At 30.3% G+C, this 23,600-nt stretch overlaps 1 protein-coding gene across 3 annotated transcripts in view; it reads right to left on the bottom strand.

Annotated features, from left to right (window-relative positions):
- Positions 1-23,600, bottom strand: part of LOC141285108 (protein FAM131A-like) — a 50,758-nt gene that overhangs the window by 5,646 nt on the left and 21,512 nt on the right. The window contains exons 2-5 of one of the 3 annotated variants that reach the window (XM_073818160.1): positions 19,976-20,109; positions 10,185-10,278; positions 8,823-9,005; positions 3,200-3,331 (exon numbers count right to left, since the gene is read on the bottom strand). In XM_073818160.1, coding sequence (XP_073674261.1) covers positions 3,200-3,331; positions 8,823-9,005; positions 10,185-10,254 — 385 coding nt within the window. In that variant the 5' untranslated portion in view covers positions 10,255-10,278; positions 19,976-20,109. Of the gene's footprint in view, positions 1-3,199; positions 3,332-8,822; positions 9,006-10,184; positions 10,279-10,434; positions 10,631-13,807; positions 14,027-19,975; positions 20,110-23,600 lie in introns of those variants that run through there. The other 2 variants (XM_073818159.1, XM_073818161.1) reach the window with 2 other exon arrangements.

Raw genomic sequence — 23,600 nt, 5'->3', positions numbered from 1 at the left:
CATTTAAAGCCCAACTAATATAAACAAGCAAATGAATGAAAAATAAGATCAATAATAATAAAAAATATATTTTACATATGTGACCCTGGACCACAAAACCAGTCTTAAGTCGCTGGGGTATATTTGTAGCAATAGCCAAAAATACATTGCTTGGGTCAAAATTATTGATTTTTCTTTTATGTCAAAAATCATTAGGAAATTAAGTAAAGATCATGTTACATGAAGATTTTTTGTAAAATTCCTACTGTAAACCTATCCAAATGTAATTTTTGATTAGTAATGTGCATTGTTAAGAACTTAATTTGGGGAACTTTAAAGGTGATTTTCTCAGTATTTTGATTTTTTTGTACCCTTAGATTCCAGATTTTCGAATAGATGTATCTCGGACAAATATTGTCCTATCCTAACAAACCATACATCAATAGAAAGCTTATTTATTGAGCTTTCGTGTGATGTATACATCTCAGTTTTGTAAAATTTAACCTTATGACTGGTTTTGTGGTCCAGGGTCACATATAATATATAATTATTATATTATAAGTAATTTATATTATAGTTTCTAGTATTACAATTATAACTAGATAAAGTTTGTCAGGACAAAGCAGCTGTAAAACCTTAAAGTTTTGGACTTTATATAGATAGATGTTATATATATATAGATGTTGCTAACATGATTAGCATGTCATTAACAAGTTTCTAGCATTTTTCTTACGTAATTAACATGTTACTTGCATTAATATTGTCATTAGCAAGTTGCTAACGTGTTTCTAGCATGATTAGCACGCTATTTACCTGTCATTAGCATGACTGACAAGTTACTAACATGATTAGCAAGTTGCTAGCATGTTTTTAACATTAACAAGTTGCAAGCATGTTTCTAGCATGATTAACAAGTTTTTAACATATTAGCAAGTTACTAGCATGTTATTAGCATGTTTCTAATATGATTAGCAAGTTGCAAGCATGTGTCTAGCATGATTAACAAGTTGCTAACATGTTTCTAGCATGTTTCTTACGTAATTAACATGTTACTTGCATTAATAATGTCATTAGCAAGTTGCTAACGTGTTTCTAGCATGATTAGCAATTTTTAGCATGTTTTTAACATATTAGCAAGTTACTAGCATGTTATTAGCATGTTTCTAATATGATTAGCAAGTTGCAAGCATGTTTCTAGCATGATTAACAAGTTGCTAACATGTTTCTAACATGTTTCTTACGTAATTAACATGTTACTTGCATTAATAATGTCATTAGCAAGTTGCTAACGTGTTTCTAGCATGATTAGCAATTTTTTAGCATGTTTTTAACATATTAGCAAGTTACTAGCATGTTATTAGCATGTTTCTAATATGATTAGCAAGTTGCAAGCATGTTTCTAGCATGTTTCTTACGTAATTAACATGTTACTTGCATTAATAATGTCATTAGCAAGTTGCTAACGTGTTTCTAGCATGATTAGCAATTTTTTAGCATGTTTTTAACATATTAGCAAGTTACTAGCATGTTATTAGCATGTTTCTAATATGATTAGCAAGTTGCAAGCATGATTAACAAGTTGCTAGCATGTTTCTAGCATGTTTCTTACGTAATTAACATGTTACTTGCATTAATAATGTCATTAGCAAGTTGTTAACGTGTTTCTAGCATGATTAGCAATTTCTAGCATGTTTTTAACATATTAGCAAGTTACTAGCATGTTATTAGCATGTTTCTAATATGATTAGCAAGTTGCAAGCATGTTTCTAGCATGATTAACAAGTTGCTAGCATGTTTCTAGCATGTTTCTTACGTAATTAACATGTTACTTGCATTAATAATGTCATTAGCAAGTTGCTAACGTGTTTCTAGCATGATTAGCAATTTTTAAGCATGTTTTTAACATATTAGCAAGTTACTAGCATGTTATTAGCATGTTTCTAATATGATTAGCAAGTTGCTAACATGTTTCTAGCATGTTTCTTACGTAATTAACATGTTACTTGCATTAATAATGTCATTAGCAAGTTGCTAACGTGTTTCTAGCATGATTAGCACTTTATTTACCTGTCATTAGCATGACTGACAAGTTACTACCATGTTTTTAACATTAACAAGTTGCTAACGTGTTTCTAGCATGATTAGCAAGTTTTAACATGTTTCTAACCTGATTAACACGCTATTTACCTGTCATTAGCATGACTGACAAGTTACTAACATGATTAGCAAGTTGCTAGCATGTTTTTAACATTATTAACAAGCTGCTAACGTGTTTCTATCATGATTAGTAAGTTAGCATGTTTCTAGGCTGACTAACAAGTTGCTGGCACATTTCTAACATGCTTCTAGCATGATTAGCAAGTTGCTAATGTGTTTCTACCATGCTTAACACTTTATTTACCTGTCATTAGCATGACTGACAAGTTACTACCATGTTTCTAACTTTAACAAGTTGCTAACGTGTTTCTTTCATGATTAGTAAGTCGATAGCATGTTTCTAGCATGATTAGCAAGTTATTAGCATGTTTTTAAGATATTAACAAGTTACTAGCATGTTATTAGCATGTTTCTAATTTGATTAACGAGTTACAAGCATGTTTCTAGCATGATTAACAAGTTGCTAACATGTTTCTAACCTGATTAGCACGCTATTTACCTGTCATTTGCATGACTGACAAGTTACTAACATGATTAGCAAGTTGCTAGCATGTTTTTAACATTAACAAGTTGCTAACGTGTTTCTAGCATGATTAGCAAGTTGCTAATGTGTTTCTAGCATGTTTCTAACATGTTTCCAGCCTGACTGGCAAGTTGCTAGCATTGTTTCTAGCATGGTTAACAAGTTGCTAGTATTATAAACAAATCACTAAGATGTTTCCAGCATGAATACCAAGTTGCTAACTTGTGTCTAACATGATTAGCACATTATTTACATGTTATTAGCATGACTGACAAGTTACTAGCATGTTTTTAACATGATTAACAAGCTACTAGCATGTTGCTAGCATGATTAGCAAGTTACTAGCATGATTGTAGTTGCTAGACTAGGCTAGATAGTTAAATAGATTAGAAATATTAGATAGAATGGAAGTTTGAATGGATTAGAAATAGTTCATAGAAGGGAAGCTTGATTTAGTCTCAAAGGATTCTGGGAGTTTAAATTTGAATTTTGACAGTTGGAGTTTGAATAGTTAAGTATATCAAGTGTTTGTGTGTGTACCTGTGCTCTGTGTAACCGGCTCATTTGCAGGTAGAAAATCTTCATCATAAGAATCATCATTAGACTCGTCACCATCCACTGAAGACCAGGCGCGAAGCTTTGCCTCTGCGATGGCAAACTGCTCTGCCACTCCTAATAAAAACACACACAATTATTTACGTTACATACATTAATTTAAATCAGATTTGACAGGACACAAATGATTTTTTTTTTTATTTACCACAGATGCACTTGCAGCATATCTGCGTACAGTGAGAAATTGCAAAATATGTACAATAAAATGAAAGTTCACGCTGAGATATAAAGAACAAAAATAGGTGCAAAATAATAATAATAATAATAATAAAGTGCAAAATAAAATAAGTGCAAAATAAATAAAAATAAAAAAAAATTCAAAAAAGCAGAAAACAAAAAAATTGTTAGGTGCTAAATTAAATAGACAATAAAACTAAACAAAATAATTAAATACTCAGTAAGTGCAAAAAAAAGAAACAATACTTAAACAAATTACAATTAAATAAAGCAAAATCTCAATAATTACAAAAAACTAAAATAATTACTGTTAAATCGTAATGTGTGCAAAACAAAATAGAATAATAAAAAAAAAAACTAATATCATTAGGTGTGAAATAAAAAGTAATAAAATATAATAAAATAAAACCAAATAATTAATCTCAATATGTGCAAAACTAAATAAAATGATAATAAAATTCAATGAAATAAATAAATTAAAATTATTAATATCATTATGTGCGAAAAAAAATAAATAAATAAACCAATAAAATATAATAAAACAAAACCAAATAATTAATCTCAATTGGTGCAAAACAAAATAAAATTATATGATAATAAAAAATAAATAAATAAAAAATAATTGTTACCCTGGAGAACAAAACGAGTCATAAGGGTAATTTTTTTTGCACTTTATCTACTTGCGCCTGTATATTTCAATTAAAATCCTTATATTTAAAGGTTTTCTTTACTTTTACAGAAGGGTTTGTTCATAAATCATTCGCATGGTATTATTTTTGCACTTTATCGGTTTGCGCCTGTACATTTTGAACGCAATCTTTGTCTTTAAAAGTTTTTTCTCCACTTCAGCAGAACATACATAAACCAAATCTTAGAATTTTATTCCTTTCTATATTCTGAACGTTTTTACAGAAGGGTTTGTTCATAAATCATTCGCATGGTATTATTTTTGCACTTTATCGGTTTGCGTCTGTACATTTTGAACACAATCCATATCTTTAAAAGTTTTTTTCTCCACTTCAGCAGAACATACATAAACCAAAACTTAGAATTTTATTCCTTTCTATATTCTGAACGTTTTTACAGAAGGGTTTGTTCATAAATCATTCGCATGGTATTATTTTTGCACTTTATCGGTTTGCGTCTGTACATTTTGAACGCAATCCATATCTTTAAAAGTTTTTTTCTCCACTTCACCAGAACATACATAAACCAAAACTTAGAATTTTATTCCTTTCTATATTCTGAACGTTTTTACAGAAGGGTTTGTTCATAAATCATTCGCATGGTATTATTTTTGCACTTTATCGGTTTGCGTCTGTACATTTTGAACACAATCCTTATCTTTAAAAAGTTTTTTCTCTACTTCAGCAGAACATACATAAACCAAAACTTAGAATTTTATTCCTTTCTATATTCTGAAAGTTTTTACTGAAGGGTTTGTTCATAAATCACTTGCATTGTTTTATTTTTGCACTTTATTTAATCTTTTTAAATTGAGATTTTTTTTACCCTTTACTGAGAAAATTGCCTTTATAGTTGTCCAAATTAAGGTCTTAACCATGCATATTACTAATCAAAAATTAAGTTTTGATATTTATGGTAGATATATTTCACAATACAAAGTATCTTCATGGAACATTATCTTTACATAATATCCTAATGATTTTTGGCATAAAAGAAAAATCGATCATTTTGACCCATACAATGTATTTTTGACTATTGCTACAAATATACCCATGCTACTTAAGACTGGTTTTGTGATCCAGTGTCACAATTAATCTCAATAGTTGCAAAATATAATTTAGATAAAATAAAAATAGAGTAATAAAAATCCAGCTCAACCATCTGCAACCAAAAAGACCTAAATGACCAGCATTAAACCGGCATGTAAATGAGCGATTAATAAATAAGGAATAAACCTATTTTTGTTGCAAAATGCAAAATACTCAAACAGATCAAAATGTTCTGAATATCGTTTGAGTCTTTCCTTCTCTCTTGTGCTCTCAGCATCTTTGCTTGCATTAATTTATGGATTCATCCTTCCATTCATCCTTTACCCTTCGCTGAAGGCTTGGTCAGCAAACTCACACACAAAGAGTTTTGGCAAATTTCCTAGAGTTCGATTTTATCCACAGAGTCACCGAATGTGTTTCCGCAGGACGAACAGTAAATAGACACACACATACAATAGTACACTCACAAGGACATTCACAAACCTCAGCTGTAAGTGAACAATCCTCTCACACAAACAAAATAGTATTAATTCTTAGTCACTGTATGAAAAGGACAATCCTGTGACATTGACAGAGAGAAAGAGAGAGAGATTGAGAGAGCTGTGAATGAATTCCTCTCGGGTTCAGCCCATAAATTGTCATGTCGTTCCTGGAAAAACGCTTCGTCACACTAAGGGCAACAGAAAGTAACCTTCAGAGGACAGACAGGCTCCTGTCTCACCTTGTACTCACCTTAAGAAAAGGTCAGAGGTATGGATGGGAGTCATTTAAAGAATTGTTAAGGAAGTGGAATCATTAAGCAAACATAAACCGATAACTCTTGAGCTTGATCATTAGTCTGAATGCTTTATTAAAGGAGCTAGCTCTCAAGAGTTATTTTTCCGGCAGTCAAACTGGGGTGTGTGGTTTGTTGGTGAGGTCAGTGAAACAAGATTATTTATCATCTTAGATATCTGAAAATTCTCTTATTCTTTATTATCGTCTATAGTTGTGTTTTTGCAGTTTAAGATGTTTAAAACATGTTTATTTTGAACATTTTTAAAGCAAGACACTATGGTTCAAACTCATGCTGTGGTCAATTTTTAGATTTTGGGCTGCTTGGCTTTTTATAACATGGTTTTTATGAAAGAAAACAAACACACATTTAAGTGTTTTTAATTTGCAGTTTATCTATTTGCGCCTGTATATTTCAATTACAATCCTTAGCTTTAAAAGTTTTTTCTACACTTCAGCAGCACTTATATACACCAAAACTTAGAATTTTATTCCTTTCTATATTCTGAAAGTTTTTACTGAAGGGTTTGTTCATATATCATTTGCATGGTTTTATTTTTACACTTTATCCATTTGCGCCTGTACATTTTAAACACAATCCATATCTTTAAAAGTTTTTTCTCCACTTCAGCAGCACTTATATACAACTAAACTTAGAATTTTATTCCTCTCTATATTCTGAAAGTTTTTACTGAAGGGTTTGTTCATATATCATTCACATGGTTTTATTTTTGCACTTTATCTATATTTGTGCCTGTATTGTACATTTTGAACACAATCCATATCTTTAAAAGTTTTTTTTCTCCACTTCAGCAGAACGTACATAAACCAAAGCTTAGAATTTTATTCCTCTCTATATGCTGAAATTTTTTATGGAAGGGTTTGTTCATAAATCATTTGCATGGTTTTATTTTTGCATCTGTTTCTATTTGTGGATTTCCATTACAATATATAACTTTAAAGGTCATTTTCTCAAAATGAATTGGTTTCTCCACTTCAGCAGCACTTACATACACCAAACTTAGCAGCTTTATTCCTATTTATATTCTGAAGGTTTTTACTGAAGGGTTTGTTCATATCACTTGCATGTTTTTATTTTTTTTCCACTTTATTTAATTGCATTTGTAGATATTAATTACAATATATAACTTTAAAGGCATTTTCTCTACTTCAGCAGAATGTACATAAACCAAAACTTAGAATATTATTTCTCTCTATATTCTAAAGGTTTTTACTGAAGGGTTTGTTCATATATCATTTGCATGGTTTTATTTTTGCACTTTATCCATTTGCGCCTGTACATTTTAAACACAATCCATATCTTTAAAAGTTTTTTCTCCACTTCAGCAGCACTTATATACAACTAAACTTAGAATTTTATTCCTCTCTATATTCTGAAAGTTTTTACTGAAGGGTTTGTTCATAAATCATTTGCATGGTTTTATTTTTGCACTTTATCCATTTGCGTTTGTAGATTTCAATTACAATACATAACTTCAAATGCAGTTTTCTCAAAACAAGTTTCTTTCTCCACTTCAGCAGCACTTATATACACCAAAACTTACAGTTTTGTTCCTCTCTAAATTCTGAAAGTCTTTACTGAATGGTTTGTTCATATATCATTCACATGGTTTTATTTTTGCACTTTATCCATTTGCGCCTGTACATTTTAAACACAATCCATATCTTTAAAAGTTTTTTCTCCACTTCAGCAGCACTTATATACACCAAAACTTAGAATTTTATTCCCATTTATATTCTGAAGGTTTTTACTGAAGGGTTTGTTCATATCACTTGCATGGTTTAATTTTTTTCCCACTTTATTTAATTGCATTTGTCTATATTAATTACAATATATAACTTTAAAGGCAGTTTTTTTCTCTACTTCAGCAGAATGTACATAAACCAAAACTTAGAATATTATTTCTCTCTATATTCTAAAGGTTTTTACTGAAGGGCTCATTCATATATCACTTGCATGATTTTATTTTGGCACTTTATCTATTCGCATTTAAAGATCTCATTTGCAGTATATAATTTTAAAGACTTTCATAAAATGAATTTGCTTCTCCACTTCAGCAGCAATTGCATACACCAAAACTTAGTTGTTTTTTTCCGCTCTATATTCTAAAGGATTTTACTGAAGGGTTTGTTTATATATCATTTGCATGTTTTATTTTTGCACTTTATCTCTTTGTACCTATAGATTTGAAACACAATTCATCTTTTTTTGATGGTTTTGTTGATATATTACTAGCATGTTTTTTTTTTTCACTTTATTTATTTGTGCTTCTTGATTTCAAATTACCATATAGAGTAGTCAACATTTGAAGTGGATCAAAAAAGTGAATCATAGTTGTCCTAAGACAAGAACAGGTATTGTTTTGGTTTTAGGACAACTTTGATGAAAGGTTTTGATACACTTCAAATGTTGACTACTAGATAACGTTTTCTCAAAACGAGTTTCTCCTCTTACATTCCAGCAGCACTTACATGCACCAAATTCTAAACATGGCTTTATCCAATGTTCTGATTTATTATCTGTAAATGTATGCAAATAAGTGCGTATTTAAATAATATTTAAGATAATGCCTCATTTGTGTATTTAAATATAAAAAAAAAAAAAAAAAGCTGGCTATTCTTAAAGTAATCAGTCAAATGGGAAAGTATGGTGATATGGTATTATAGATAAAACAGATACTTTCCCATATTCACCTGTAGTGTCTTGCCTTAAAATTAGATACATTTTGTGTATTGTTTTATTGCAAGTTCTTTTTGTAATGAAAAAAATAACTTCTAATCTCAGTATTTTAATACTGTATACCATGCTTTGATAAGGTAACATGCCAACAATCACTGACCTGCAGCAAATCGCGCCTCCTGCTCGCCCTCGGACAGATGCGAGTATGACGTGAGGTGTGACTCAAGGGCGCTGGGCGTGTCGGTGGGTTTACACCAGCCCTTCCACTCGATCAGGTGAGCTACGCGACCCTGCGCCATCGCCGTGGGCTTCGTCACATGATCTTTGACCACCTGCGAGATACCTGAACACACACAGACAGATGCAAGGGTCAGTGACCCGAATGCTGCATAATACATGAGGAATAATCCAGGTCACTGTCATGCTGTCAATCAGTATGACACAAAGGACTCATCACATGCAATGAAAGCGTGTGTGTGTTTACCGTGAAGATTTAGTGAGCTGCGATCTCTTTTATTCAATGTGTGTGTGTGTGTGTGTGTGTGTGTGTGTGTGTGTGTGTCAGGTTTTGTGATCTTTGTGCAGACCAAATGACCTAAGAACAATACAGCATCTCAATGGAGACGCTTCATGTTCAAATCTATTGTTATTTGCCATTATTGTTGTAACTTTTATTACACTACCATTAATCAGTTTTAAATTACTGCGTTTACTATTGAGAAGGTTTTAAAGAAGGTGCATCACCTACAACAGGAACCTACATTAAACTTAACAGGTATTTAAATTTTGCTTAACATTAACATAAAATGAATGCATTTTAAGTACTGACAATGCTATAAAAACGAAAAATTAAGTTTTTGTAACTTAATTTAACATTATAGAAAAGGATCTAAAAATGTGCACCACTTACAAAGGCAGGCTAAAATAACTAAATAGATATTTGTCTATTGATTAACATTAACGGTCAGCTTTGCATTACTGAATTTTAACTACTGATAAGTTTATAAATAGGTGCATTACCTACAACATCAGCTTAAAATAAACTAAATAGATATTTGACTACTGGTTAACATTAAATCAGCATTTAATGGCTGTCCTAAATATTGACAAGGTAATAAAAAAAAGGGCAGCCTAAAATAACCTAAACAATTATTGGAGTTTCGGTTAACATTAACATTAATCTGCATAAAATCAATGCATTTTAACTATTGACAAAGTTATAAAAAGGTGCATCACCTACAAGCAGCTTAAAATAAACTAAATAGATATCTGGCTATTCATTAACATGAATCAGTATCCCATGAGGTCTGCATCCAAATTTGATGTAGAAACAATTTATCAAAGAAACACACTGGATTAAATCGAATTTTGAAGTAGAAAGACTGAAATACACACCAATAATCTGTTAATTTAAATGTTGTGTTTCAAAGGCTGTGCTAATTAATTATATCTTGACAAACATTTTTAATTGCAAGTATTCTTGTAAATAATACATCAATATGCAAGCAGTAGGGTTTATTACCGTGAAGTGAAGATCTCGCCAGCGCTGCGATCTCTTGAATGGTGAGAGCTCGTCTGGATTTAGGTAACATGTCGCTGTTGTCCTCAACATTTACCTGAGAGAAGAAAACAAATCATTGAGTAAAAGCTTGAAAGAAGAGTCTTATTTCAAATGGTTCTCATCTGAACAACTCTTCACTAGTTTGCTCTCTAATGGACCTGGCATTGTATATTATGAATATTCACTTGTGAAATCATAAAGCTGCACTTACACACTCAACTTCAAGACTTGGTGATGTGAAACCTCTAGCGCTGAGCACTAGTAACAGGTTGTTGATATTTCAGCAAAATCTTGGCCTCAGAGTGAGAATCCCTCAAGAGCAAAGCTGCTTTTCAAGACCTTCACGTCTCAGACTGTACAGTAGGTTACAGTGCGTGTGAATGTAAGCCCACATGGGTTTCTCAGCAACATGTGCACCTGGCGTGTATTATTCACAAGGGTAAATGCATTAGACGACACGTTATGGCACAGTTAGTGGAGCGGGAGGCAAATAACAACAGATACATATTGAAAAAAGCCGCATGCACACTATTGCCTACTGCCCTACTGAACACTGAGCTGAGCTTCAGTTCCTTAAGAGCTCAAGCCCAGGAGAACGGCGCACATTCAATGAGCGTCATACAGCAGGAGTCTGTTAAAGGAGCTCTATGCCTAAAACTACAGCTGATGGCCTGTTGACAAATGACATCGACCACAGCCCAGACACTGACTAGAGAATAGAAAAGAAAGATCTTCAGAGCAGTACAAGTCTAGCCTATACCAGTCTAGCCTAGATAGAGAAAATATTAGTAAAAGGGAATAAAATAAAACAGAGCTGAATAGAATAGAGGGATTTCAGTAGGGCTGGGCGATTAATCGAAAAGTAATCGAAATCGACATTCAGAACCTATAATCGATCAAATTTTTCCAGGTCAATTATTTCAATTACTTTCCCTTTAAAAACACTACTGCGTGTGGAGTCAGGTGACCCCGCTCCGTTACGTTACGTTATTCCTCCGACATGTCGATGGAGAGCTTAAGCAGTATTTATACAGTAAAAAGTATTTACAAGATATACAAGAGTAATTTTATTTAGAAGAGATACTGCTTATTTTCTACTTTTAATATTTATTATTATTTTATAAATAATTTATTTGGTTTCCAAAAGTTCAAGTTATTTATTTTCACTAATTTAAGAAAAATGTGACTTTTCATTTTAAGCAATGTGTGCTTTAATTTCAGTTGTTCAACACTGATGTTCAATAAATAATCATAGATAGTAGATAGTGTGTGCACCCTTCATTCAAAAATCTCTCACTTGTAATATGTACGCGTATTTACTGTACAAAACTTGTCAGTGAACTATGAGGGCAAAAAAATAAATATTATTTAAATATAATTAAATATAATTTTATTAATGAATAAAATAATCGTTCATTAATCGTAATCGGGTTAAAATGTTCAATTAATCGAGATTTTGATTTTAGGCCAAACAGGGGAGCAGAATATAACATTAAAAGAATAGAATAGAATAGAATAGAATAGAATAGAATGCAGATCACATCACTCTCTAGACGAGAAGGAGAAAATAGTAGTAGAAGGGAATAAAATTAACCAGAGCTGAATAGAACAGAACAGAAAGCAGAACTTTAAAGCAGTAGAACAGAAAATGCCAATCTAGACGAGAAGGAGAAAACAGTAGTAGAAGGGAATAAAAAAAACAGAGCTGAATAGAATAGATTTAAATAGAATACAGAACTTTAAAGCAGTAGAACAGAAAATGCCCATCTAGACGAGAAGGAGAAAATAGTAGTAGAATGGAATAAAATAAACCAGAGCTGAATAGAGTAGAATAGAATAGAATACAGAACTTCAAACCAGTAGAATATAATACCAATCTAGACTAGATGGGGGTATTGGTAGTATAAGGGAATAAAATACACCATAAAAGAATAGAATAGAATAGAATAGAATAGAATACAGAACATCAAAGCAGTAGAACATAAAATGCCAATCTAGACTAGGAGAAAATAGTAGTAGAAGGGAATAAAATAAACCAGAGCTGAAGAGAGTAGAATAGAATAGAATAGAATAGAATAGAATAGAATAGAATAGAATAGAATAGAATGCAGAACAAAGCAGTAGAACAGAAAATGCCAATCTAGACTAGAAGAAAATAGTAGTAGAAGGGATTAAAATAAACCAGAGCTGAATTGAGTAGAATAGAATAGAGAATGCAGAACATCAAAGCAGTAGAACATAAAATGCCAATCTAGACTAGGAGAAAATAGTAGTAGAAGGGAATAAAATAAACCAGAGCTGAAGAGAGTAGAATAGAATAGAATAGAATAGAATAGAATAGAATAGAATGCAGAACAAAGCAGTAGAACAGAAAATGCCAATCTAGACTACAAGATAATAGTAGTAGAAGGGATTAAAATAAACCGGAGCTGAATAGAATAGAATAGAATAGCAGTACAAAATAACAGTCTAGAATCGATGGTAAGAATAGATGAGTACAGTGGAGTTTAATAATACAATAGAATGCAGATCTTCAGAGCAGTACACCAGTCTCTAGCCTAAATGGAGAAAATAGTAGTAGAAGTGAATAAAATAAACGAGAGCTGAACAGAACAGAACGGAATAGAATATAATAGAATGACTGCAGTACTGTAGAAAACAACAGTCTAGAATAGACAGTGAGAACAGATGAGTACAGTGAAGTTTAATCGAATATTAAAAGAATAGAATATAAGTCACACCAGTTTCTAGCCTAGATGGAGAAAATAGTAGAAGGGAATAAAATAAACCAGAGCTGAATAGAACAGAACAGAATGGAATGGAATCGAATGCAGAACATCAAAGCAGTAGAACAGAAAATGCCAATCTAGACTAGATGGAGAAAATAGAAGGGAATAAAATAGAAAAGAATACAATAGAAGGACTGCAGTACAGTACAAAACTACAGTCTAGAATAGATGGTGAGAACAGATTGGTACAATGGACCACACTAGAACAATATGAAATAAGAGAAAGAAAATAAAATTAACAGTTTAGAAAACATTTCAGTGCAGCAAAACAGAAAATAACAAGATGGATAGGATCAGAGTACAATAGAGTAGAACAGAATAGAATAGAAAATAAATATTTATTTTCTAATCTGTTCTATTCTATTCCATTCTATTCCAATGACTTAAATGCAGTAAAACTGCTGTAAAAACATAATGGAACAGACGGACATCTGTGGAAAATAAACAGGAGTACAGCAGAGTCGAACAGAATAGAAAATAATAAACTTGAGGGAAAAATGGAATAGAATAGAACAGATCAAAGTAGACCAGACTAGACCGCTTAAAGCAGACTACAGATCAAATCAGAACAGACTATTACACTAGTACAGTGTCAGACTGAATCTAGACTCCTCTATTTGCATGCAAACCAACCCGCGGAGCACAGACACACACACACACACACACACACACACACACACACACACACACACACACACGGCTCCAGCGCTTCAGCACAGCAAACCAGCAAAGACGTGATCCTCTGCATTCCCAAACACAAACACACACACAATGATGAATATTGAGCAGTGATACCGGCTCTCCGCTCGCTCCACACAGGAACAAAAGCTTCTCCATCGAGTCGGTCGTCAGCGACATGCCACGTCGCGCTCACACCCCGTTATTCCGCTGGAACTTGGAAGGAAACGAGCATTTCTATAGCAACCAGTCACCATGGAACGATTTCTCCAAGGATACGGCGGGCTGGATGCTGATGACGTCACATGCTGCACGTTTGATCAGTGTTACTGTCTCTCTCTCTCTCTCTTTCTCCCTCTCTCACACATGAACACACATGCAATCCACACATTACACACACACACACACACACTCTCTCTCTCTCTCTCTCTCTCTCTATCATGACACCTGTCTTGCTCTCATGAGACCTGCAATTTCCTTTTGTGTTGCAGCATCATTGTACAGTGTTTATATTTTATATCCTGTAGTATTATTTATGTTATTTTAGTGGTAGTATAATTTTAGTATCATATGATTATAGTTTTTGTTTTGGATTTAATTTAATTTGTTATATTTTAAAATTTATATTATATATGTCAAAAAATATATATATTAATTTAGATATATTTTTATTTAATTTATTTTATATTTTCTGTTTTTATTTTAATTATAGTTTTTAATTGTAGCATTTTCATAGTTTTTATTTATTTTTAATTTTTTTTCCATAGTATTTTTTTTTTTTTTTTTTTTTTTTTTAGTAAATCACATTAAATTAAATGAAAAGAGTTTCTTTGGCAACTAGCTGAAATATTTAAACTTTCTCAGATTTTATTTCAGCTAATGTTTATTTTATGTTAAGTAATAAATTTATTTTTTATGGTTTTATTAATAGTTTTAGTTACAGTTATAGCCAAGCTCAAAAGTTTTTGTAGGTCTGATAATTAATAACTTAAATACAATTATAATAAAATAATAATAATTAAAATAAAAAAGTATACATTTATTAAATATATATATTTTATTTATTTTATTATTTATTTATTTATTTATTTATTTATTTAACCAAAATACCAGTAACCACATTAAAAAAAGATTTTGTATAAAGGATTTTTTATAATAAACAAGCCAGAAATTGAGCAGGACTCTTAATGTGAAATGTATATTCTCTACTACTTTTACCAGTTCATTAAAAAAAATGAGAAATATGGAAACCACAATACCAAAAAAATAACCAAACTAAAGAGATTTTATGCATAATGAGGGACTTTTATTCAAAAACAAACCCAAAACACTTTATTATTTTGAAATGTCCATTCTCTACTGCTTTTAACTACACAATCAAAAAGATGAGAAATATGCGAACTAAAAAGATTTTATGCAAAATGAGGGACTTTTAAATCATAAACAAGCCCAAAATAAACCAAGACTCTTAAAATAAATTATTTTTATTTAAAAAATTTTTTATTTATTTATTTATATATTTACATAAATGTATAACAAAAGTTATTTAAAATGTAATAAATTTCAACTATATAAAATATAATATAACTAAAATACAGTTAACTTTAATGATTGTTAAAATATATTATTAATAAATAAATTATATAGTATAATTTAATATTTTAACAAACTCTGAAAGAAACACTGACAGAAATATCAACAAATATGAATCAGTATATTAATTAAGGTGTGGAATTAATTCGGCATTTGGATTTAGTTTACATTTTCCCCATCTTAATAATTAAATACGTTTATAATTAATAAAAAAATAAACTTAACAAAAAATAATAATTTGGGGTAAATGGTAATAAAAAAGGCATTTGAAAAAGTATTTAATTCAAAAACATGTATATAATAAATATAACTTACTTTAATGATTGTTATAAAATATAATTAATAATTATTTAAAAAAGAAAGAAATAATATATAAATATTATATATAATATTAATAATAACAATAACAATAGTAATGATAAATATGTAATAAATAAATGAATTTGGATTTAGTTGACATTTTTCCATCTTGGATCAAATGTGTGCCAATAAACAGAAATTCGTAGTATTACGAGATGCATTATAAACTTGACATTTCCAACCAAATCAGTCAAGAACAGTTTAAAAAAGGCAGAGTATTATCAAAGTCAAACAAAAACTCAAACCCAAGACTAAAGAACAGAAAAGAGAAGTTTTTCACGCTGAAACCCTAAAGACGTCCCATGGCAAGTCTGTTAAATGACATGAAGTCAAAGGCAAAACACATTAGCGTTTGAAAAACCACATTAAGAACTAATTGCTAATTACTCAGAATGACTCGTCAATGATTAGAAAACTAACTAGTGAACATTTAAATGAAACTCGGAGCGAGGAACCGAGTCTAGCGCAATTGGGGCGTTAACGACGTGGACGCTCGTGTTAATTAGGTCATTATCAATCCCAGAAAAGCTGAGAAAATCATTTTCTGGAAACTCCTAATCAGCTCCGATCTGACAGAAGCAGCGCTTGACAGCGTTTGGCTTTCTTCATGTCAAGCGAGGACGTTTGGAAGACGTGGTGTTATGCGAATGTAGGCTTCCTCGACCGCTAACCATATAATGATGACAGAAATAGCTCATGAATGGCAGGCCTCGGAGCGAGACGGCAGAAGCACGATCCGTGGCCCACTTTCTAATAACGCTGGGATTCTGCAGAGTTTGGGAATCAAATTTAAGAGTTGAAGACTTGGACAAAATTAATACTGAAAGCAGCTACGAAAAACAAACAAACATGCAATCTCAAATTAAATCAAGTATCTCAAATTCTTTTACTAAATTTAAACAGACTGCAGTACATTCAGCTGCAAGTTGGATAACTGCAGGTTTAAATACTCAAAATGTGTTTTAGTTAATATTTACTTTCTTTCTAAGCTAGAGAGTGGATACAAGAGTTTGTTGATTTAAATGCCAGACACTATTTATTGTGTGACCAAAATACCAATAATAACCAGGAAAAAAACACTTTATGCATAATTAGGAACAAGCCCTAAAAATACCAGGACTCTTATTTTGAAATGTATATTCTCTACTACTTCCGGCTGCTGATACAAACAGATGGAAAATATGGGAACCAAAACACCAATAATAACCTTTTAATCAAAAAACAAGCCCAAAACTACAGTGGGACTCTTATTTTGAAGTGTATGTTATCTACCACCACAAATGTCTGTGCTTTACTACTTCCAGCTACTCATTAAAAGATGAGTAATATGGGAACCAAAACACAGATAATAACCAAACTAAAATAAATGTAAGCATAACTTTTTTTCTGGGACTTTTATTTTGAAATGTCTATGCTTTACTACTTCTGGCTGTGTGTTCAAAAAGATGAGAAATATGGAAACCAAAATACAGACATTAACCAGACTAAGAGAATTTAAAGCATACAGATGGATTTATTCCAAAACAAGCCCAAAATACAGCAGGACTCTTATTTTGAAATGGATATGCTTTTCTACTTCCGGCTGCTGATACAAACAGATAGAAAATATGGGAACCAATATACCAATAATAACCAAATTAACAAGATTTTATGTAAAATGATGGACTTTTTAAAATCACAGACAAGCCCAAAAATACTAGGATTATTTCGAAATGTATATTCTCTACTATTTCTGGCTGCTCATTCAAAAAGATGTTAAAAGTGGAAACCAAAATACCAATAATAACCCAACTAAAATGATTATATGCAAAAACGAAGGACTTTTAATCAAAAAACAAGCAGAAAAACTACACTGGGACTCTTATTTTGAAGTGCATGTTATCTACTACCACAAATGTATGTGCTTTACTACTTCCAGCTACTCATTAAAAGTTGAGTAATATGGGAACCAAAACACAGATAATAACCAAACTAAAATAATTTAGGCGTAATGATCGATTTATCAAAAACAAGCCCAAAATACAGCAGGACTCTTATTTTGAAATGGATACGTTTTTCTACTTCTCACTGCTCATTCAAAAGGATGAGAAATATGGGAACCAAAATACCAATAATAAGCAAATGAACAAGATTTTATGTAAAATGAGCTTGTAAATCACAAATGTAAATCAAATTGTAAAATTAGCTTGTAAATTACAAACAAGCCTTTTTTTTTTACAAAAAAAATATTTTGAAATGTACATTCTCTACCACTTCCAGCTGCTCATTCAAAAAGATGAGAAATATGGGAACCAAATTACTAATAACCAAACTAAGGAGATTTTATGCATAATGGCATTTTTCTATCATAAAAAGTACTCAATTAAACAAGACTCTTATTTTGAAATGTATATTCTCTACTACTTCCGGCTGCTCATTCAAAAAGATGAGCAATATTAAACCAAAATATCAATAACTACGAAAAAACTATTTTATGTATAATGGGGGACTTTTAATAATAAACAAGCCAGAAATTAAGCAGGACTCTTACTTTGAAATGATTACTCATTACTACTTCTGGCTGCTCATACAAAAAGTTGAGATATGGGAAATACACTAAGACTCTTATTTTGAAATGTCTATTATCTACTACTTTCAACTGCTCAATCAAAAAGATGAGAAATATGGGAACAAAAAAAAACAACAATAACCAATCTAAAATATCTAAACTAATAATAATAATAATAAAAATAAATAAATAAATAAATAAATAAATAATAACAATAAAAATAATAATAATGATAATAATGAGGGACGTTTAATAATAAACAAGCCCAAAACTGACTCTTATTTTGAAAAGAATACTCTCTACTACAATGACTACAAAAAGATGAGAAATATGGGGACCAAAATAACAATAACCAAAGTATAAAGATTAAGCATAATTAGGGACTTTTAATCAAAAACAAGCCCAAAATATACCAGGACTCTTATTTTGAAATGTATATTCTCTACAACGTCCAGCTGCTCAAAAAAAAAAAAAAAAAGGAGAAATATGGGAACTGAAATACCAATAACAACCGAAATAAAAATACTTTACGTAAAATGAGAGGCTTTATCACAACAAGCCCGAAATATAAGGACTCTTATTTTGAAATGTCTACATTTCACAACTTCCAGCTGCTTATTCAAAAAGATGAGAAACAAAATACCACTAATAACAACTGAGAAATGTTAAAAACAAAATACTAACAATAAACAAACTAAATAGATTTTATACATAAAGACATACTTTTAATCATAAAACATGCACCAAATACACAGGGACTCTTATTTTGAAATGTGTATGCTTTACTACTTCAGCTGCTCATTCAAAAATATGAAATAAAAAAAAGGGAACTAAAGTACTAATAATAACCAAACTAAAAAGATTGTATGCATAATGACAGACTTTTAATCACAAACCCAAAATATGAGGACTCTTATTTTGAAATATTTACGCTTTACCATTTCATCTGCTCATTTTTAAAAATGTGAAATATGGGAACCAAAATACCGATAATAACCAAACTGAAATGATTTTACAGCAATGATAACAAAGGACTTTTTTTTTTACCAGGACTCTTATTTTGAAATGTATATTCTCTACTACTTTCACCCGCTTATTCAAAGAGATAAGAAATATTGAATAACTAATCGTTTTGTTCTACTATAAGACTTTTTATGGCCTTGACTTTGATCAAACAAAAATGTAAAGAAATAGTTTCTTGCACAGACCGATCGTTTCACTTCATAAGACCTCAATATATCGTCAATGTGTTGCAGCTAATTGTATTTTTTGGGTGAACTGTCACTTTAAGAGTGTTTTCGGAGCGGCAGAGATGCTGTGACAGCAGAGGAAGAAAAGCGCGAGCGTTGTTTCTGGACGCTGTGAAGTAAAATAATGAGGGACTTTTAATAATAAACAAGCCCAAAACTGACTCTTATTTTGAAAAGAATACTCTCTACTACAATGACTACAAAAAGATGAGAAATATGGGGACCAAAATACCAATAATAACCTAACTAAAATGATTGTATGCTAAAAATTACTTAAGTCCAAAGTATATCAGGACTCTTATTTTGAAATGACTACTCTCTACTACAATGATTACAAAAAGATGAGAAATATGGGAACCAAAATATCGTCAATGTGTTGCAGCTAATTGTATTTTTTGGGTGAACTGTCACTTTAAGAGTGTTTTCGGAGCGGCAGAGACGCTGTGACAGCAGAGGAAGGAAAGCGCGAGCGTTGTTTCCGGACGCTGTGAAGTAAAAATGGACATGGAACAGATTGAGAGGAAACTTTGGCACCTTGAGGTAACGGTCCGAGCGGCCAAATGTCACGCCCAGGCCGTGCGCCAAACTGGTCCGTGTGTTGCCCAAGAGCACCAGGTCGGAGTGGGAACTCCTCGGGCTCCAGTCCACACGCAACCTGTCGCCCGCCACTGTGGGGAAGAGAGCATGAGCCACTCACTACTGACCCCTACTGACCTGGAGACCAAACCCTAAAATATCTCACCACTACTGGGATATTATATAAAATAAATATTTAAATAAATAAATAAACATCTGGTTATCCTATCTATCCATATCTATATTTATATGTCTATCGAATTTTTATCTGTATATCTATCTATATTTATTTTCTAAATTTATGCAAGTAAAAAAAAATTTTTTTTTACTTGCATAAATTTAGAAAATACATTTAGACATATATAAATATAGATACGGATAGATAGGATGACCAGATGTTTATTTATTTATTTATTTATTTATTATTTGTTTTAATTAAAAATAAAAATTTATTGTAAAAAAAATTTTTTTTGGCTCCATAAAATATCTTGATTGCTTCTCAGAGTGTAAATAAATATGAATTACATTAATAATATTTAAAATATTATAATTAAATATTACAAAATTATTTAATAATATTTTTTTCTAAATGTAAATATTAATACAAAAATAAAATATATATGATAAATAACATCTATTAATATTACAATATTAATTATTATATTGCTCAAATAATTTATTATTATATGTACATATAAATAAATAAATAAATAAATAAAATAAAAAGATACTGATAGATATTTTATTTTTAATTAAACTAAAAATACAAATGAGCGTTCTGCTATAATAAAAATACACAATACAAAACCTGAACACATTTATCGTAAAAATAGTATTTTTGGCTCCATAAAATTTCTGACTATATATATATATATATATATTTATTTATTAATATATATTTTTTTATTTATATATATTTTTTTTTTACAAAAAATGATCAAGATTTGTATTTTGTATATTTTTATTATAGCAGAATGCTCAGTTGTATTTTTAACTTAATTAAAAAAATCTAGTCACAATTTCTGTCTTTATTTATTTTTCATTTTAGATGTATTTTTATAATATGTACATAAATAAAATTAAAATATAATATAATTTGTATTGTAATATTATTGGAACATATATATATATATATATATATATATATATATATATATACACACACACACACACACACACACACACATAAAATATAAATATATATATAAAAATATATATGATTGCTACTTGGATATTGTATAAATGAATATGAAATTCATATAACAAATATTACAAAAATTACATTTTATTTATTTGCATATAATAAATTCTAAATATATAATATATATTATAAATATAATGAATAATAAAAATATTAATTCTTACATTGCTCCAAATAATAATTTATTATATTATAATTGTTTATGTACATATAATAAATACATATAAAATGAGTAAATAAGTCAATAAATATTAAACTACTACTACTTTATCATTATTTAATATAATATTTAAAAAAATGATTAATTCTAAAAGAAATAAACAATATAAAATATAATGAATAATCCTTTACTACTATTAACATTAAGATATGAATTCTATTTTTATATTGTGCAAAATAATGTATTTATAATTAAAATTGAACATAAACATGATTAAAAAAATATTATTAAATTATTATTTATATAATTATTACATTTACATTTTGCATTTATTAAAAATACAAATACAAATGTTTCCTCATAACAATAAGTAAATTGAGAAGTCATTGTGCACAGCCATAATTGCACAAATTATAACAACAGTATTTTCCATTCTGTTGTTTTTTTGGCCGTACTTCCCTCCAAAGGCAAAGCGCAGTAACTACACATTTGGTCAAAATTGAGTTAAGGCTTAAAATGGACATTGTGACAACCGTTTTGTCTCGTGGCAAAGTCTCCTGGTTTAATTTTGTCCTGTTTCAGAGAAATGAGAGTGTTTGACTAGCTGGCATTTTTCTCAGTTTCAGTGTTCGCGTAGTTACTGCACTTTGCCTTTGGAGGGCAGCGTAGCCTATAAAAAAAAAAAAAAAAAAAAAACTTTTAGAAATGAATTGACAGTCATCAAATCTTAACCAGAGCAGAATTTGTAGCTTTCTGTGCCATTTATGTTTAATTCCTATGCAAGTTCAAACTCATCTGATCAATTTTCAAGAACCAAAGTCATCTGGTCTCCCTAATGCTATATATAAACCATTTCAGCAGAGTTTTAGAGATGGACAAAAGCTTCATCCGATTGCTTTCAATGGCAGAAGTGTTTCTCTAAAGCTCTCATGCATCAACATGCATTCAAGGTGCAAGATTTATACAACTTTTACAGCCAAACACACCACCAAAATGCAGAAATGATCAAGAAAAATTCTAAACTGATTGGCTGGATTGATGCATCAGTTTAGTTGGATGTTTTGTTTGATGTTAATTTACGCAGCAGACACCTGTGACGTCCAATCCTGATCGAGTCACACGTCACACGGATCGGCAGGAGGCCACACGCGTGTTCAAATGTCACGCTCCCTCAGGTGAGGCTAAACGGAGCACAACTTTACTGATGACATCACTTCCTGTCATTAACACTTACAGCAGGTTCACTACACAAGTATTGCTTCGACAGACAACTATAGCATTAAAAGAAAAAGACAAGAAAGAAATCAGAAAAAATATTTTGCAGAAATTTAAGCAGAAATGTTATTTATATTAAAAAACATTTAAATAAAAAAATATATAAGCACTGCTGCTCAAAAGTTAGGGATCAGTAAGATTTGTAATGCTTTTTAAAAGGAGACTTTTATTGCTCATCAAGGCTGTGTTTATTTGATTAAAAATACAGAGAAAAGGTTAAATATTGTGAAATATTAATGCAATTTAAAATAGTGGTTTTCTATTTTAATATACTTTAAAATGTAATTTATTTCTGTGATGCAATGCTGAATTTTGAGCATCATTACTCTAGTATTCTAGTGATTCTTCAGAAATCATTCTAATATACTGATTTAATATGCATAATTAAAACTAAAATCAGAAAAAAATATTTTGCATTAGAAATTTAAGCAGTAATATTATTCATTTATTTATATTTAAAAAAAAAACATTTAAATAAAAAATAAATAAACACTGCTGCTCAAAAGTTAGGGATCAGTAAGATTTGTAATGCTTTTTCATTGCTCATCAAGGCTGTTTATTTGATTAAAAATACAGAAAAAAGGTTAAATATTGTGAAATATTAATGCAATTTAAAATAGTGGTTTTCTATTTTAATATACTTTAAAATGTAATTTATTTCTGAGATGCAAAGCTGAATTTTGAGCATCATTACTCTAGTATTCCAGTGATTCTTCAGAAATCATTCTAATATGCTGATTTAATATGCATCATTAAAAATAAAATCAGAAAAAATATTTTGCATTAGAAATTTAAGCAGTAATATTATTCATTTATTTATATAAAAAAAACCATTTAAATAAAAATAAATAAGCACTGCTGCTCAAAAGTTAGGGATCAGTAAGATTTGTAATGCTTTTTAAAAGGAGACTTTCATTGCTCATCAAGGCTGTTTATTTGATTAAAAA

The sequence above is a fragment of the Garra rufa genome, chromosome 14 (genome assembly GCF_049309525.1).
Source record: "Garra rufa chromosome 14, GarRuf1.0, whole genome shotgun sequence".
NCBI lineage: Eukaryota > Metazoa > Chordata > Actinopteri > Cypriniformes > Cyprinidae > Garra > Garra rufa.
Note: the sequence above shows the minus strand (reverse complement) of the source record. Positions and strands in the feature narration are given on the sequence as shown.